This window comes from Hypanus sabinus, unplaced genomic scaffold (assembly GCF_030144855.1).
Source record: "Hypanus sabinus isolate sHypSab1 unplaced genomic scaffold, sHypSab1.hap1 scaffold_726, whole genome shotgun sequence".
In the NCBI taxonomy this organism is placed as follows: domain Eukaryota; kingdom Metazoa; phylum Chordata; class Chondrichthyes; order Myliobatiformes; family Dasyatidae; genus Hypanus; species Hypanus sabinus.
The window spans coordinates 224456-242186 of record NW_026781577.1 but is presented as its reverse complement, the minus strand read 5'-3'; the positions used below and the strand labels follow the sequence as shown (position 1 = coordinate 242186).

Below are 17731 nucleotides of genomic sequence, written 5' to 3'. Positions count from 1 at the left end.
ATCCCGGGCGGGGAGATCCGATGTTGGCCTTGAGCCCCGAAATGAGGGCCTATTACTCATTTAGTACCCAGTTATCTGGGCTCGTCAGAAATGTATCGGGTTCACGGAATCTGCATTAAGCGATCCAAACCAGGAGCCCAGGCTGTCTATTTTCTCAGCACTGAAAGGGGAGTCCCGCCAACAGGTCACGTGAGACTGTGCGCCGCAGATCGGCCCCGCCCTCCGCTTTGTGACGCACGATCACGTGGTGTGTTGCGAACAAGGTTTACAAGAATAATCTCAGGAATGATCGGCTTTATGTATGAGGAGCATTTGATGGTTGTGGACCTGTGCTCAATGGAGTTCAGAGGGACAGTGGGGTTTGTGGAGGGATGTATGGTTAAGTAAACCTACCGAATGCTGGAAAGCCTGGATACAGTGGACATGGAGAGGATGTTTCCATTAGACGGAGAGTCTGTGATCTGACAGCACAGGCTCAGAATAAAGACGCTTCCCTTTAAAATTGAGGTGAGAAAATTTCTTCAGCCAAAGGATGTCTGATCTGTGGAATTTGTTGCTGCAGAGGGTAGTTGAGGCTGCCATTTGGTTATGTTTATGACAGAGATTAATATATTGATGATTGCTAAGTAGCTTCAGGGTTACAGGAGGAAGGCAGGAATATGGTGTTGGAATGAAAATCAGCCATGGTTGAATGGTGGGCAAACCAGATTGATCGAATCAACTAATTTTGTTCCTGTGTCTTGTGTCTTACCATGACTGAATGATGGCTCCTTCTTCTCCCATATCTTTTTGTGAAGTGTGAGGGACAATAAAAGATTGTTCACTGAGATCATTATATTCAACATTTAAATTTCAATGAGTTTTGCTCTTAGTAGCATTAAGCAGAAATGTTTGGTTCTCCTTACTATTGTCAATGTGCTTCATTATTTTTCATGTTAAAGTTAGACCTGCGGTGAGAGATTTATTGGTATAAAAAACCCAACTGGAAGCAAACCACGACTGAAGATGAGGGAACATCAACAAGTGAACCAGCCCGAGGATTGAGAGCATCAACTGAAGAGAATCCATCTGACTCGGAGATTCCAGTGATTCAGTCAGGAGAAAGTTTGGTGAGTCTCATTTACTCAAACACAGTCCTTTAGACATTACATACCTGTACAAAGGAAGGTGAGAAATAGTTGGAGGGAGACTGAATGTGCCCAGAAGAACCAGTTATGCCTCTGTCAGATCCAGTTGCAATCACTCCAGGTCTGGTAATGTGCTTCCAGCAGCCCAGCCCTTTAAAACCACTGCCATTCTGTGGAAGTCGAATCTGGAAAAAGTCACTCAAAGACCATATAAATACAAACTCTTTACTCCAAGCACCAGGGACTTACTCAGTTAGTCGTTCAAACAGGAACAGTCTGTGACTGTTCCCGCCCAATCCACTAACTGACTAACAATTCCCCTTACACCACAGGTACCCAGATACCCACCACACAAGGCAGGCTGGTTATTTACTATATTACAGCCCCTTAAGATAAATTACAAAATAGTCATAACGGCTTACACACACAGGACAGATTGAAGCTGTCCTATCTCTACGCATGAGTGCACAATTCAGATAAACATCCAGAAACCCTAGCTAGCTACCCTCAAGAAGAAATGTGGCTCAGCAAGGCTTAGTACTTTGGCTGATCATCAGGAATGTCTTTCAGAAGAACAGGCGGCTATTGTTTAAGGAAGTGTTAACCCTTTTACATAGTTCACCACTCCCTCCTTTTGATCATTACATGATCAAGCAGTAATTTTTTCACAGAGAAAGCAACCGTGTACAACATTGACTTATCAATGGATAAAAACAGTGCACAACATTAAATATAACAATGATGTGCACAACTATTAAGCCATAATGCAATATCATGCCTCACATATTACCAAACAGGCCTTCAAATACTAACATTTCGACCCTTCGGTGAACCTGTGTAAATCCTGCCCTACTTTCTTGATGCTATCAATCTCCCTGGCAGTGTGCTCGGAAAGGGATGTAATGTTGGTAGACTCATCAGGGATATAGGTGCAGCATTCTATGTCACTAATAGCACAGGTTCCCCCTTTCTCAGTGAGGATAAAATCTAAAGCCAAATGATTCTGTACGACTGTTTGCTGGATTGCACTCGTTTCAGTGGAATTGTCTGTTTTCTTGGGCCTGTGTTTCTGTCAGAGCCCCTGCAGTATTGTGGCCAGCTCCTCAAGTGCTGTAGCCAAATTGATTATCTTTGGTGGATTCCTGGCTACTCCATAGGAGAGAAAAGGGATCATCCAAAATCACTCAGTCTCAGTTGTTCCTCTCCGCTGCTGGGCACCTGCAAGTATGGTCAGGATGCATGTTTCCCAGTCTAGGAAGTTGTGTTTGGTGGGAGCCTGAGATACCATCCCTCAGAATACTGACAGCCACAGTCATCTCTGACTGGACCCCAGTTCCTCATCTCTCTTCCCCTGGCGTTATTTGTGAAAGCCCAGGCTGAGAGTTCCTCACTCTGGTTGAGCAGGATTACTGACATTGGAGTCATAGTTTTACTATGCTGCAGAATTTCGGCACAAACCCAGCAGGCCCCTAGTACTACCTGTTCGGCATCGGTGTGACAGAGATACAGAAATGTGTTAACATGGGGACCCTGGATGCTGGGGTGATCCCTCTCAAAGACATAAACACGAATACCAGTGTTACATACCTGTAACAATTTAATTGAACCAGCAGCTATAGACCAGACATGGAGTCTGGTTTTGATATTAACACCACTATCTTTATTTGTATCTACTTATACTATAACAACTTAATCAAAACAATCAAAAGGGACCTTTGGGTTCAAATCCATACATCCCTCAAGGTTGCTGCACAGGTTGATACGGTGGTTAAGAAGACCTATGGTATGCTAGGCTTCATTAACAGGGGGATTGAGTTCAAGAGTAGAGAGGTCATGTTGCAACTCTACAAATCTCTGGTGAGACTGCACTTTAAGAGTATTACGTTCAGTTCTGGTCACCTCATTATAGGAAGGAGGTGGATGCTATGGAGAGGGTGCAGAGGAGATTTACCAGGATGTTGCCTGGTTTGGAGAACAAGTCATATGAATCAAGGTTAGCAGAGCTGGGACTTTTCACTTTGGAGAGTAGAAGAATGAGAGGGGACTTGATAGAGGTCTACAAGATTATGAGAAGCATAGACAGGGTGGATAGTCAGTCTCTGTTTCCCAGGGCAGCAATAGCAAACACCAGAGGGCATATGTACAAAATTAAGGGAGGGAAGTCTAGGGGAGACATCAGTGGTAAGTTTTTTTACACAGAGGGTTGTGGGTGCCTGGAATGACTTGCCAGGGATGGTGTTGGAGGCTATAACATTAGGGCTATTTAAGAGCCTCTTGGACAGGCACATGGATGAAAGAAAAATAGAGGGTTATGTGGTAGTGTGGATTTAGTATATTTTTTAAGGGTTATATGGGTCGGCACAACATGAAGGGCTGAAGGGCCTGTACTGTGCTGTAGTGTTCTATGGTTAACAGTGTTATGTGTATACATATGTGTAAATATAACTCCCAAACCATTGAGCTCAGGGAATACCAAGCTTAGAGTCTGAAGATGGTAAAGTATGAAAGTTCAGCTCATCCCCCGAATAAATGATGAAAGAGAGATATTTGTAATCCAAGGTGAATGTCGAGAGTAGGCAATTGCTTCCAATTCCACAAGTTCCACGGTGATAAAACAGGATAACAGTCGCCGAAGATCTTATCCGTCTTCGTTCCAAATCCACATTTGAATTATCACCAAAACTAGCTGATAACAGGGGTACCGTCTTCAAAGGGAACTACCACCCAGGCAAGGGTTAACACACAGGTAGATTCCACAAGGTACTCTCAATCCAGATCCAACACACAAAGTATTACCGACAGTGATTTCCACAGAATAACTTTCTCACAAGTGGTCACCAGATAACGCACCCAAATCCAGTTAAGGGTTAACAAAAGTTGTAGCCACGGGATACTCCATCAAAATCCCCATATGGATTATAGGAATTATCACCAACAGTGATTTGTCACGGGGTACCCTGTACCAGTGAGTTACCACCCCCAGGCAAGGGTTGGCACAAGTGGTCTTCACAGGACACTGCCAAACATAAAGATCCACTCCAGTGGATCAAACAAAGTGACAATCACACATTCAGTATTGTTCTGTGGGCACAGGAGGGTTCAAACAGCGAACTTCGGCCACTAGGTCCTTTGTTTCGAACCTTCCATCCTCTTTCTTTCTCTCCGTCTGACTGTCCGTCTCTGACTGTCCTTGCTTAAATAAAGCAAACTGCAAGCTATGTAAACACAAGCTGTGAGCAAGTGTAAACACGCTGCAGAGTCAAATAGTTCCACCCCTCCCTCTCCCTCAGTAAGAATAAAACAGCAGCCGAGAAAGCTGGCGGATGACGTCACTCAGGCACTCTCTCTTAAAATGACAGTCCATGGCAAGAAACCTCGAGGTTCGACACACCACTATCAACCAATACATTTTCCTTTATTCCGAGAGAGCCCTTCTACTCAGTTCCTTCAGTAACACGTTTGTAGTCTGTTCGATATATCCACCGAGATTGCCCCTTCAGTCTCAGAGCCGTGGAGTGGTCAGTAACACCTAATATGCTCCTCTCCACCGAGTTCTGAGTTTCCCTCAATCCCAGTTCTTGGTCAGGTCAAAATTCCCAGGTTCTTGGGTGGGATAGTCACTCCTCTCTGCGTGGTAGTTCTCTTCCTTGTAAGCCAATCGTACCTGTGAATGTAATGCTTGGAAAAGTTTGTTTAGTTGGCATATGCATTTCCCCATCTCTTCCCCTAGGGTATGCATATCCAATTTACCTGGTAGACTTTCTGAGAACAATGGTGCACAAGGTCTTGGTCCACAGGGTGTCCTCATGGGCCGTCCATAAATGATTTCAGCTGGTGACAACACTGATTTCCCCTGTGGGGTGACCCTCATGTGGAATAGGTCTAACAGTAGGACCTTCAACCAAGTGAGTCCAGTCTCCGCTGTTAGTTTGGCCAACTTACTCTTCAGAGCGCCATTGACACTTTACAATAAGCCAGCGGCCCGTGGGTGGTGTACAGAGTGGAATTGTTGCTTGATAGCTAGTTTGTTACACACCCCTTCGCTTGCTTTCGCCACGAAGTGTGGGCCATTGTCAGAGCTCAGCATCTCTGGCAGGCCATACCTGGGAATTATATCCCGTAATAATACCTTCACAGCAGTCATAACAGTATTATTGGTAGTTGGAATAGCTTCAATCCATCTATGAAATGCATCTATAATAACTAAGCAGTATCTATAGCAATGTACTCTAGGCAATTCAGTAACATCAACTTGTAGACACGAACATGGTCAAGGGAGTCGTACCCGGTGTGCAGGGTGCAGGTTAGCAACCAATCCCTCCTTTTCCAGGTGTGTACATAATTGACCAATATAGGTAAAAACTGTGTAGGAACACAAACCTGTCCCACTGTGGTGATCCAAAAACCTGGGTCGGGGTCTTTCTGGCACCCCATCTGGGACCACAGCTTGCACTCCTCCTCACAGGTGTCCCCCTGAGAAGTACGTAACTCTCGCATGTCTGGCAAACTTGTTCTGCCTGAGTCATGGAGGATTGCTTGATGGGAACCCGAGGAGACTACAACTATCGAGGATTGTGCAGCACTTTTCGCTGTGTAATCTGCTAAAGCATTGGGTTTAGTGACCTGTTTGGACATGCGGGTGTGGGCCGCACATTAATAATGGCCAGAACTCAAGGTAGCTGCGGAGCAGTGAGTAAGTTGTTTACAAAGGTGGCATTACTAATGGGGTGGCCAGAGCAAGTCAGGAATCCCCATGTTCCCAGAGAGCCCGGTAGTCATGTACATCTCCAAATGCATAACGGGAGTCCGTGTAATTGTTCTCACTTTTATCTGTTGTTCGGATACAGGCACAAGTCAGAGCAAACAGCTCAGGCTTCTGGATGAGACGGCTGTTTCAAAAGAATCCCGCTCAATTACTTTACTGTCAGTTACTATCGCATCACCAGAATATTGTTTCCCTGCTGGATCCACAAAAGGGCTTCCATTCTCATAAAACATTGCCTCGGGCTTGAGGGGATATAGCAGAATGGATGGGAATCTCTGTCCTCTTTTCATGGTGATCCAGATGGGGGGCAGTTTTAGAAATTAACAAGCAAGGCCAATTTCATGGCCTGAAATTGTGCAAAGATGGGGTACAGCCTCTTGGGTTCAGTCAATATTAAAAGAGTGTCTTACCAGATGTCCTGTCTTCACCTGAGTCCTTCCAGTATCAGAGTTGGCATGCGGCCAAGTCTGGCCAGCCTCCCTCGGTGCTGGAGGCTTGTTTCATCAGGGTGTAGGCAAGGAACCCTAGGCTCTTTGGCTTGAACCCAAGGCAAACCCTCATGGTGTATGGGGAACCACCTGCCCTGTTTGTCACCAAAGGAAATCCGGAACTTCGGCCAGTAGTACAATGTTCTCTCTTCCTTTAACTGCTCTAACGTGACTGGGAACTTTGTCCCTAGAGGGGCAAATAATACTGGCTTTACTCAATCCCCCTGGAATTCCACCTGCAGTGGCTGTGTATGTGAATACGTGCGTTCCGTGCCTTCGAACCCAGACAGAGTGATTGTAGTGTTTGATAGCTGGAATCCATTTTCCGATATTACTTCCTGATTGAGAGTGGCTGTGGTTGCCGGCATATCAATCATAAACGGAATTGGAATTCCAGCAACTTGCAATGTTCCGTTGGGCTCTTCCTGAGGGATGGTACTCACAGCAGGAAGCATCCTAGCTTGTTAATTTGAAAACGGGTTGTTGTCCCCACCTGTCTCTTGGTAGGTTTTTCTTCCCATTTCTGATCCCCAGATATCGCCCTCTTGTGTCCTTCTTCCCACTGAACATCTTCACCTTTAATATTAGTTCCCTTCAGGGTTGATTGGGATTTGAAAGTCAGGTCCCAACAATATGTTAAAGCTCGTCACATTCGATTTTGGTCATTGTCAGACCATCCATGTTATTTGTTTTAATCATGTTGGCTAACTTAGTTGGTAAGTATTGGAGCAGTAGGGAGTTAAACTGGGGGGACAGATTCCCGCCTTTAAAGGCTTGGTCAGATGTTGTTCAGTCCTCAGATGGAATCAGCAATCAAATGGCTGAGCATGGTGCGATGAATGTGCTGAGCTGTGTATATCATAAAGCAAGAAGCATCGTAGGAAAGCCAGATGAGCTCAGGGCAGGGAATTATGATATTGTAGCCATGATTGGGACTTTGTTGCACCCAATAGTCTGAGGGATTTAGAGGAACAAGTTTTTAGAGAGATTGCAGACCATGCCAAGAAACAAAGGTTGATGCAGTAAGTGATTTTAACTTTCCATATATTGACTAGGACTCCCATAATGTAAAAGGACTAGATGGGGTAAAGTTTGTCAAATGTGCCCTTAATCAGTGCGTAGGATTCCCAACGTAGAAGTGTGCAATAAGCTGTTAGGAAATGATCCAGGGCTGATGACAGAAATTAGTGATCGTAATGCCATGAGAATCAAAAGTAAATATGGAAAAAGAGAGGTCTGGACCATGGATTGATGTTCTAAATTGGAGAAAGGTCAATTTTGATGGTATCAGAAAGGATCTGATAAGTGTGGTTTGTTACTGGCTGTTTTCTGGCAAAGGAGTACTTGGTAAGTGTGAGGCCTTCAGAAGTGAAATTTTGAGGGTGTTGAGTTTGTATGTGTCTGTCAAAATAAAAGTTGAAAGGTAACTGATGCAGGGAAACTTGGTTTTCAAGAGATATTGAGGCCCCGGATATTTTATTCTTCTGAATGCCTCAGACTGTTGAGTGCTACCAAGACTCATTAATGACTACAAATCATAAATCCATGCGAGCTCATCTAACTTTTTTTTTTGTCATCTTCTGTTGGTTTCTAAAAGCTTCCCAATAGTTTTTGCTCTTGGTTGTTTGCTCTCTCTTTGGTTTTTATGTTGCTTTGGCTTCTCATTTTAGCCATGGTTGTGTTCTCCTGCCTTTCCTATGCTTCCACTTCATTGGGCTGCATTGATCACTCAGCTGCCGAATTGCTCCCAGAAACTCCAGCCATTGCTGCTCTGTTGTCACTGCTACCTTTCCCCTTACAAGTTTGGCCAGCTTCTCTGTCATAGAAACATGGAGAAGTTCAGTAGAGAAACAGGCTATTTGGCCCACCTAGTCAATGCCGAGAACACATTTAAGCTGTCTAATTCAACTACCTACACTGGGACAATCACCCTTCATGCCCCTACCATCCAAGTACCTATCAAACTTCTCTTATTGTTGAAACCGGGCTTATATTCACCACTTTTGCTGGCATCTCATTCTACACTCTCATGACCATTTCATTAGAGAGCTTTCCCAAATGGTACCGTTAAATTTTCACCTTCCCCACTTACCCATGACCTCTGGTTGTCATCCTACCCAACCTCAGCGGAAAAAGCTGTTTGCATTTACCCTATCTATACCCTCATAATTCTAACAGATCCTCAAAGCAAACTTACTTTCTAATGCTCAGAGACTTTTTTAGGTTTATAAAGTGATGAAGGGCATTGATCGTGTGGATAGTCAGAGGTTTTTGCCCCAGGGTTGAAATGGCTAACACGAGAGGGCATAGCTTTAAGGTGCTTGGAAATAGCTACCGAGGGGATGGCAAGGGTAAATTTTTTACCTAGAAAATAGTGCGTGCGTGTAATCCACTGCCAGCAGCGGTGGTTGAGGCAGATACAATAGGGTGTTTTAACAGCCTCTTAGATAGGCACATGGAGCTTAGAAAAATAGAGGGCTATTTGCTAGGGAAATTCTAGGCAGTTTCTAGAGTAAGTTACGTGGTTGGCACAATGTTGTAGGCTGAATGGCCTGGAATATGATGTAGATTTCAATGCTCAATGTTCTATGTTGAACAGTGAAATAACATCTCTTCTTTAATCTGTACAGTGTCCATGATTTTAATGTGGCTTTTTCACACTCCAATAGAACCTTTGTCTATCTCCTGAGTAAATAGAGATGAAAACATATTTAAGATCTCCCCCATCTGCTTTGGTTCCATACGTGGATTGCCATTCTGGTCTTACAGTGAACCAACTTTGTGCCTTACAATCCTTTTGCTCTTAATCTATCCCTGGAGTCCTTGATGATTAATCTTTTCTGCAAGGGCAACCTCATGTCTTCTCTTAGCCATCCTTCTCTTAGCCATCCTGATTTATCTCTTATGTGTTCTCTTGTATTTTTTACACTTCAAAAGAACCTGCCTGCCGATCCCTGTTATGCAACTCCATTTTGTGCTTCACCAGTGTCTCAATATATCTTGAAATCCAAGGTTCCCTGCAGTTTCTATCTTTACCTTTTATTCTGACAAACACATACCAACTTTGTACTTTCAAAATTTCACTTTGAAGGCCTCCCACTGACCAAGCACACCTTTGCCATAAAGCAGCCTGTCCCAGTCCACAGTTGCCAGATCCTAGTGTCTTAATTCCAGGTGTTGATCCATTCCCTGAACACATCCACCTTTGCTATCATGCACCTTGCATTGAGATATACAGGGCTCAGCATATTCACTGCATCATGCTCAATGTTTTTCATTCCTGACTTTGTCTGAGTTCTGAACAACACCTGTCTTCAAAACCCCTCCACTATCTGTTCTGTTATTCAGGCATCCATTCCCCCTGCAAATTTAGTTTAACCCCACTTACCCCCACCCCCCAACATGCAGCTGTATCATCCCTTTGTTTTGATAGTGTTTTGATCACTCCCAGATCAATAAAAAGGAGGTGCATACAGGCAGATAGGAACAAATGGGCTACTTATGAGATACAGGAAATTCAAGTGAACACTGATGAAAGAAGGCATGGATTCTGCAGATATGTTAAGTGCAAAAAATTGCAAGGGAAAAAATTAATCCTTTGCAAGATCAGAATGGTAATCCATATGAGGAGACAAAATAGATTGGGGAGATTTTTTCTGCATTCGTATTTACTCAGGAGATTGACACAGAGTCTGTAGATGTGAGGCAAAGTAGCATCAGCTTCATGGACACTGTACAGATTACAGAGGTAATCTTGTTGCCGTATGAAGGAAAATTACCAGAAATATATCCCCAGTGCCTGACAAATTGTTCCCTCGGACCCTGTGGAAGACAAGTGCAGAAGTTGTAGGGGCCCAAGCACAGATATTTAAATCATCCTTAGTGACAGGTGAGGTACTGGAAGATTGGAGGACAGCCAATGTTGTTCTGCTGTTCAAGAAAGGCTCTAAAAATAAACTAAGAAATTGTACCTTGGTAAGCTTGACATCAGTAGGGGGAAAGTTATTCTAACATATGTGCAGGAACTGGATATATAAGTATTTGGATCGATGTGGACTGATTAAGGATGGAGAGCATAGCTTTGTGCATGGTAGGTCATGTCTAACCAATCTTATAGAGTCTCGAGGAAGTTATCAGGGAAGTGGATGAAGGCAAGGCAGTGGATGTTGTCTACATGGACTTCGGCAAGGCACTTGACAAAGTCTTATATGGGAGGTTGGTCAAGAAGGTTCAGTCACTCAACATTCAAGATGAGATAGTAAATTGGACGAGACACTGTCTTTGGGAGAAGCCAGAGTATGGTAGCAGATGGTTACCTCTCTGACTGGAACCCTTTGACCAGTTGTGTGTCATAGGGATCAGTGCTGGATCTGATGTTGTTTGTCATCTATATCAGTAATCTGGATTACTGTGGTTAACTGCATCAGTAAATTTGTTGATGACAACAAGATTGGGGTGTAGTGGACAGCAAGGAAGATGATCATGGCTTATAGTGCGACCTGGACCAGCTGGAAAAATGGTTTGCGAAATGGAAAATGAAATTCAATGCAGACAAGAGTGAGGTGTTGTATTTGACTGGTTGGGCACTGAGGAGTGTTGTAGAAGAAAGGGACCTGGGAATACAAGTCCGTAATTCACTGAAAGTGGTGCCACAGTTAGATAGAGATGGAAAGAAAGATTTCGGCCCATCGGCCTTCATGAACCAAAGCACTATCAACAGTAGGTAGATGTTATGTTGACTTGTAGAAGGTATTGGTGAGGCCTAATTTGGAATATTTTGTGCAGTGTTGGTCACCTACCTACATGAAAGTTGTAAAAGAGGTTCTGAGAGTTCAGAGAAAATTCACAAGGATGTTGCCAGGTCTGGGCGACTTTGGTAACAAGGAAAGATTGAACAGGATAGGATTTTATTCCTTGGAATGTAGAAGATTGAGGGGAGATTTGATTGTGATAGAGGGGCATAGATAGACTAAATGCAAGCTGGCTTTTACCACGGAGATGGTGTGCGACTACAACCAGAAGCCATGGGTTAAGGGTGAAAGGTGAAATGTTAAGGGGAAATGTGAGGGGAAACTTCTTCACACAGATGGTTATCTGGGTGTGGAATGAGCAGCCAACACAAGTGGAGAATTCGAGCTGAATTTAAGGAGGTTTGTGTAGGTACCTGAATGGTAGGGTTGTGGGAGTGGGCAGTTTAAATAGTTTAGCACAAACTAGATTGTCCAAAGGGCCTGTTTCTGTGTTGGTACTTTTCTGCAAGGGCCTGAAATAATTCAAAGATTCACTCTGTGTCCATTGAACAGCTGTGTGGACCAACTATTCTTCTCAGCAGGAAATTTTTATAAGGCATTAAAACTGTGGCACTTTAAGTTAATAATACATATGGGAAAATTCCAGCTGCCCATTAAGAAAGACTATTTGTGTGAGAATGTTTCAGTTACTGTGTGGCCAGGCACCCATGCAGCTCAGCAGGAACAGGGAATAATACCAATGGAGAGAGCCAAACTGAGCCAGGTCACAGATTTGAGATGGCAGAAATGCCCCATTCCTATAGAAACAAGAAGAGCATCAGGGAATTGATGGTTATTCCAGATACCAGCACTGTGCCCAGTTAGAAGTTGATTTCTCTGTCCAACTTGGGTGGAACCTCACTATAACAGTGTGATGCTGGATCAAACCTTGGCAACTCAAGTAATCTCATCTGAAGTGTTGTCCTACTCCCGTTGATGCATTTTGTAAATCTTTTTACAGGTTAAAAATGAGAAGGAATTTGTCTCCCAGAAGCTCAAACATGGCACACCAGTTTTGCTGTCTCTGTCTAGATATTTAAGAGGTGAAGCAAGGGATTCAATCAACCTTCCTATCTGATCAGACTACGGGGCAGGATTCACTCAGTCATTTGACCAACTGGCACCTCCATTATTTTACACAGGGGAGAGCCCATTCTTCTGCTCAGGCTGTGGGAATGGATTCAGTCAGTCATCTCAACTGAAGGTACATCAGTAAGTTCACATTGGGCAAGGTCATTCACCTGTTCTGTGTGTAAAAAAAATATTTAGTCTGTCATCCCACCTGTGGACCCACCAGTCAGAAGCTGGTCATCTGCTAAATTTCTGGGGAAGGATTCACTCGGTCATCTGACCTAATGGCTCACCAGTCAGTTCACACAAGGGAGAAGCCATTCACCTGCTCAGACTGCGGTAAGGGATTTACTCGGTCATCTGACCTAAAGGTACATCAGCGAGTTCACACTGGGGAGAAGCCATTCACCTGCTCAGTCTGTGGGAAGGGATTCACTCGGTCATCCTACCTGCAGAATCATAAGCAAGTTGACACTGGGGAGAAGCCATTCATCTGCCTAGAATGCGGGAAGAAATTCACTTCGTCATCCAGCCTGCGGAGTCATCAGCGAGTTCACACTGGGGAGAAGCCATTCATCTGCTTAGAATGTGGGAAGAAATTCATTTCGTCATCCAGCCTGCTGAGTCATCAGCGAGTTCACACTGGAGAGAAACCGTTCACCTGCTCAGAATGTGGGAAGGGATTCACTCATTCATCCAGCCTACAGAGACACCAGCAATCTCACACTGGAGAGAAGTTGTTCACCTGCTCAGTCTGTGGGAAGGAATTCACTCAGTTATCCAACCTGCAGAGTCATCAGCGAGTTCACACTGGAGAGAAGCCATTCACCTGCTCAGAATGCGGGAAGGGATTCACTTTCTCATCGACACTTAAGGTACACCAGCGAGTTCACACCAGGGAGAAACCGTTCACCTGCTCAGACTGTGGGAAGAGATTCACTTTCTCATCTAACCTGAAGGTACATCAGGTGGTTCACACTGGGGAGTGGCCGTTCACCTGTTCAGTCTGTGGGAAGGGATTCATTAACTCAACTGAACTGATAGTTCATCAGCGAGTTCACACTGGAGAGAGGCCATTCACCTGCTCAGACTGTGGGAAGGGATTCATTAAGTCAGCTGAACTGAAGGTTCATCAGCGAGTTCACACTGGGGAGAGGCCGTTTACCTGCTCAGACTGTGGGAAGGGATTCACTTCCTCATCTAACCTGATGACACACCAGCGAGTTCACACCGGGGAGCGGCCGTTCACTTGCTCGAACTGTGGGATGAGATTCGCACGGTTATTCACCCTACAGTGTCACCAGCGAGTTCACACTGGGGAGAAGCCATTCACCTGCTCAGACTGTGGGAAGAGATTCACTCAGTCATCTGACCTAAAGGCTCACCAGCGATTTCACACCAAGGAGTGTCCATTCACCTGCTCGGACTGTGGGAAGGGATTCACTTTGGAATCGACTCTAGTGAAACACCAGCGAGTTCACACTGGGAAGAAGCCGTTCACTTGCTCAGTCTGTGGGAAGGGATTCGCTCAGTCAAGTAACCTGCGGAGTCATCAGCAACTTCACACTGGGGAGAAGCCGTTCACTTGCTCAGAATGTGGTAAGGGATTCACTATGTCATCTCACCTACTGATACACCAGCGAGTTCACACTGGGGAGAAGCCGTTCACCTGCTCAGAATGTGGGAAGGGATTCACTTGCTCATCCCAACTGAAGGTACATCAGCGAGTTCACACTGGAGAGAAGCCATTCACCTGCTCAGAATGTGGGAAGGGATTCAGTCGGTCATCCAGCCTACAGAGTCATCAGCGAGTTCACACTGGGGAGAAGCCATTCACCTGCTCAGAATGTGGGAAGAGATTCACTCGGTCATCCCACCTACTGAAACATCAGCGAGTTCACACTAGGGAGAAGCCGTTCACCTGCTCAGACTGTGGGCAGGGATTCACACTGTCATCCCACCTACTGAGACATCAGCGAGTTCACACTGGGGAGAAGTCGTTCACCTGCTTAGACTGCGGGAAGGGTTTCACTCGGATATCCAACCTGCAGAGTCATCAGCGAGTTCACACTGGGGTGAAGCCATTCACCTGCTCAGAATGCGGGAAGGCATTCACTCGGTCATCGCACCTACTGAGACATCAGCGAGTTCACACTAGGGAGAAGCCATTCATCTGCTCAGAATGAGGGAAGAGATTCACTGATTCATCCACCCTACAGAGACACCAGAAAGTTCACACTGGGAAGAAGCCATTCACCTGCTCAGTCTGTGGGAAGGGATTCACTCAGTCCTCCACCCTACAGAAACACCAGTCAGTTCACACATTCTGAGCTATTCACCTGCTCAGAATGTTGGAAAGGATTCATTCAGTCATCCCAACTACTGGCACACCAGTCAGTTCTCATTGTTATTAATCCCTTGCTTTTGCTTGCTGAGGACATTCATTTTAAGAGAGAGAGTGATTAAGAAGGCAAATCAGTCTGGCTTGCAGCTTGTTTACATCACTCACAGCTTGTTTAGTTTTAACCGAGGAATCAGACACTCAGAGTCAGACGGAGTTAAAGGAGGAAAAATGGAAGTATCGAAACCAGGGAACTAGTGGCCAAGAGTCACTGTTTAGAGCTTTCCTATGCCCACAAGTGTGGGTTAAGTATTGATTCACCATGCATCGAATGTGTGGTTGTCACCTTGTTTGATCCATAGGTGTGGATCAGATTTAAGGTATCCTGTGAAGACTACTTTTGTGTTAACGCTTGGCGGGGTGTGGTGTGATAATACACTTGAAGATGATACCCCTTGTGACAAGTCACTTTCGGTGATAATTCGTATGTGGATTTGGAACGATGAAGCATAAAATCTACAGCAACTGTTCTCTCATTTTACTACAATGGAACCTTTGGAATTCGACGTAATTGCCTTCTCTCGACATTTACCCTGGATTACAAATATCTCTCTCTCGTTACCTATTCCGTGGATGAACTGAACTTCCATACTTTACCATCTCAAGACTCTCAAGCCTTGTTTCCCCCAAGCTCAATAGTTTGGGAGTTATATTTTGTTACGCCCCAACCTCTGAGGGGCCGAAGGGTACAACGTAGCCCCCTCCTTTTTGAGAATCGCAAGATCGCTATGAATTCAGGTCAGGAGACCCAGGAAATGAGAGAAAGACACGCAGAATCCACATGGGGTTTTTAATGTCCCAGCCCCTCAGCGATACAAAGCCACGGGAAATGGTCATTGTCACTTGGAGATGGAATAGTGTATTGAGTTCCGTACTATTTAGTTGAAGCCCTCAGGGAAAGAGCTGAGGGGGCTGGCTGAGAGATTGCATCATTCCAACCTGATTGACATCTGAGAACCTGTGAGTAACGATAAAAGAGGGTCTGGGGAACAACCCCTTTAGACGCACCAGGGAAACGATAGAAATCCCGTCTGTCCATCCTTGCCCGGATGACGAGTTTTCCACGGAACGGCTTAGCTAAAGGACCGACTACAAAAACAGAACTCTCGAAGGATTGACATCATAAAAAGGAAAGCCGGCAAGTTTAAAACATCTCTCTCTCTTGACTCCAACAAAAGGCTGCAGCCTGCACAAACTTGAGTGACTTTTATATTTCCATCGGACAATACATTATCTCCTAGACAACGATAGAATTTTTTCTTATTGATTATTATTATACCCGCGCTTTTAGAATTAGTATTGACGACGTATATTATCTGTATGTTTGCATTGAAATTATTTTTGTGTATATTTTTCAATAAATACTGTTAAAAATGGTACCATCAGACTTCAACGGACCTCTCTATCTTTGCTGGTAAGTAACCCAGTTATGGGGTACGTAACAACTTGGGGTTCTCGTCTTGAGATTTGACATCAAATTGGGAGGCCAGTGAATCGGGAAAAGGAGTCCAAACTTGCATCTGGTACACGGGTAGCCAGACGGGAAACCAGCAAAGATGGATGTGGATGAATTTATAGAAAACCCGACTCTGGAACCGCTAGAGGCGGCCACCAAATTGGACTTGATAAATATGGCGAAGGGGCTAAATCTCGCAGAGGTGAGGTTGTCAATGAAAAAGCCAGAGGTGCGAATGGCCATAACTCAGTATTGTATTGTGAAGACTGTGTTTACAGTTGAGGTATTGGAAAATATCCCTGAAAAGGTACCAGCTAGTGGGACGGCTCAATTATAGTTTGAGAAATTAAGGTTGGAATATGAAATTAAATTAAAGCAGCTGGAAGCAGCTGAGAAGGAGAAAGGCAGAGCTGAGAAGGAGAAAGAAAGAGCCGACAAACAAAGGGAGCATGCGCTCCAGCTAAAGGAGTTAGAGGTGAAACGGGAGCATGAGCTCCAGCTAAAGGGGTTAGAGGTGAAAAAAGAGCAGGACAGAGCTGAGAAGCAAAGAGAGCATGAAATTCAGTTAAAACAGCTGGAGGCAGCTAAAAAGGAAAAGGAGAGAGCCGAGAAGGAGAGAGAGAATGAGGAGGCAGAGAAAGAGGCAAAATGACTTGGATATGGAAAAGTTAAGGCAAGAGCGAAGAGCTCAAGGGTCAGACCGAGAGGAGCGGTTTAATGTTAGTCGGGAGTTGAGGTTAGTACCTTCATTTGAGGAAAGGGATGTTGAAAGTTATTTCTTGCTTTTTGAAAAGGTGGCAGTGTATCAGAAGTGGCCCAAAGAGCAGTGGGTGGCGTTGTTACAAAGTGTGTTAAAAGGGAAAGCACAACGGGCATATGTGGCGTTGTCTATGGAGGAGGACGAGGCGGAGAATTATGACTAAGTAAAAGCGGCCATTCTCCGTACTTACGAATTGGTACCTGAAGCGTATAGACAAAAGTTCAGAAATCTAAAGGAAGGGTGGAATCAGATGTATACCGAGTTTACCTATGAGAAGGGTGTGCTCTTGGATTGTTGGTGTACAGCAGAAATAGTGGAAGAGGATTTTTGGCGTCTCGGGGAGGTAATTCTGATTGAAGAATTTAAAAGTGGTTTTTCGGAGGATATCCGGATGTATTTGAATGAGAAGCCTATTACGTCCATCTCCAAATTTGCTAGGTTCGCAGATGAATATGCCCTAACCCACAAGACAAAGTTTACCTCGAATAAAAGTTCCCAGAGAGATCGTGGGAACGATAGAGAAAGCCCGCTGGCTGAGGCAGAGTTCCCGCCGGCAGTTACTGGTAAGATTGGGGAGGAGAGGCAAGACAGCCAGAGATTTCCAGGCTTGACCTATTTTAATTATGGAAAGGGGGGACATATTGCATCTAGCTGCTTTGCTCCGAGGAAGGAGATAGGAAAGGGGAAAGCAGCAGTCCCTATTGGATGTGCCGTGATAATCAGTAAATCGACAAGAGAGCCCTGGGTAGACAGAGTACGAGAAGGGTCTGAGACTTGTATGTCAAATGGAACCGGGTCTGTGAGAGAGGGACACCCACCAGTTCCCGTGCGAATCTGGAGAGAGACGGGGGCTGAACTGTCATTGATTAGCCA

The 17731-nt window shown here is 44.8% G+C and overlaps 1 protein-coding gene across 1 annotated transcript; it reads left to right on the top strand.

Annotated features, from left to right (window-relative positions):
• Positions 1-287: 287 nt before the first annotated feature.
• Positions 288-14437, top strand: LOC132389976 (gastrula zinc finger protein XlCGF57.1-like). Its single transcript, XM_059962557.1, has 3 exons — positions 288-507; positions 942-1109; positions 12132-14437. The coding sequence occupies exon 3, from the start codon at positions 12526-12528 to the stop codon at positions 14425-14427; it is 1902 nt and encodes a 633-aa protein (XP_059818540.1). The 5' UTR covers positions 288-507; positions 942-1109; positions 12132-12525; the 3' UTR covers positions 14428-14437.
• The last annotated feature ends 3294 nt before the right edge of the window (positions 14438-17731 follow it).

Excerpts from the sequence above, each read along its gene's own strand:
- LOC132389976 (XM_059962557.1), top strand. The coding sequence starts at position 12,526 with ATGGCTCACCAGTCAGTTCACACAAGGGAGAAGCCATTCACCTGCTCA.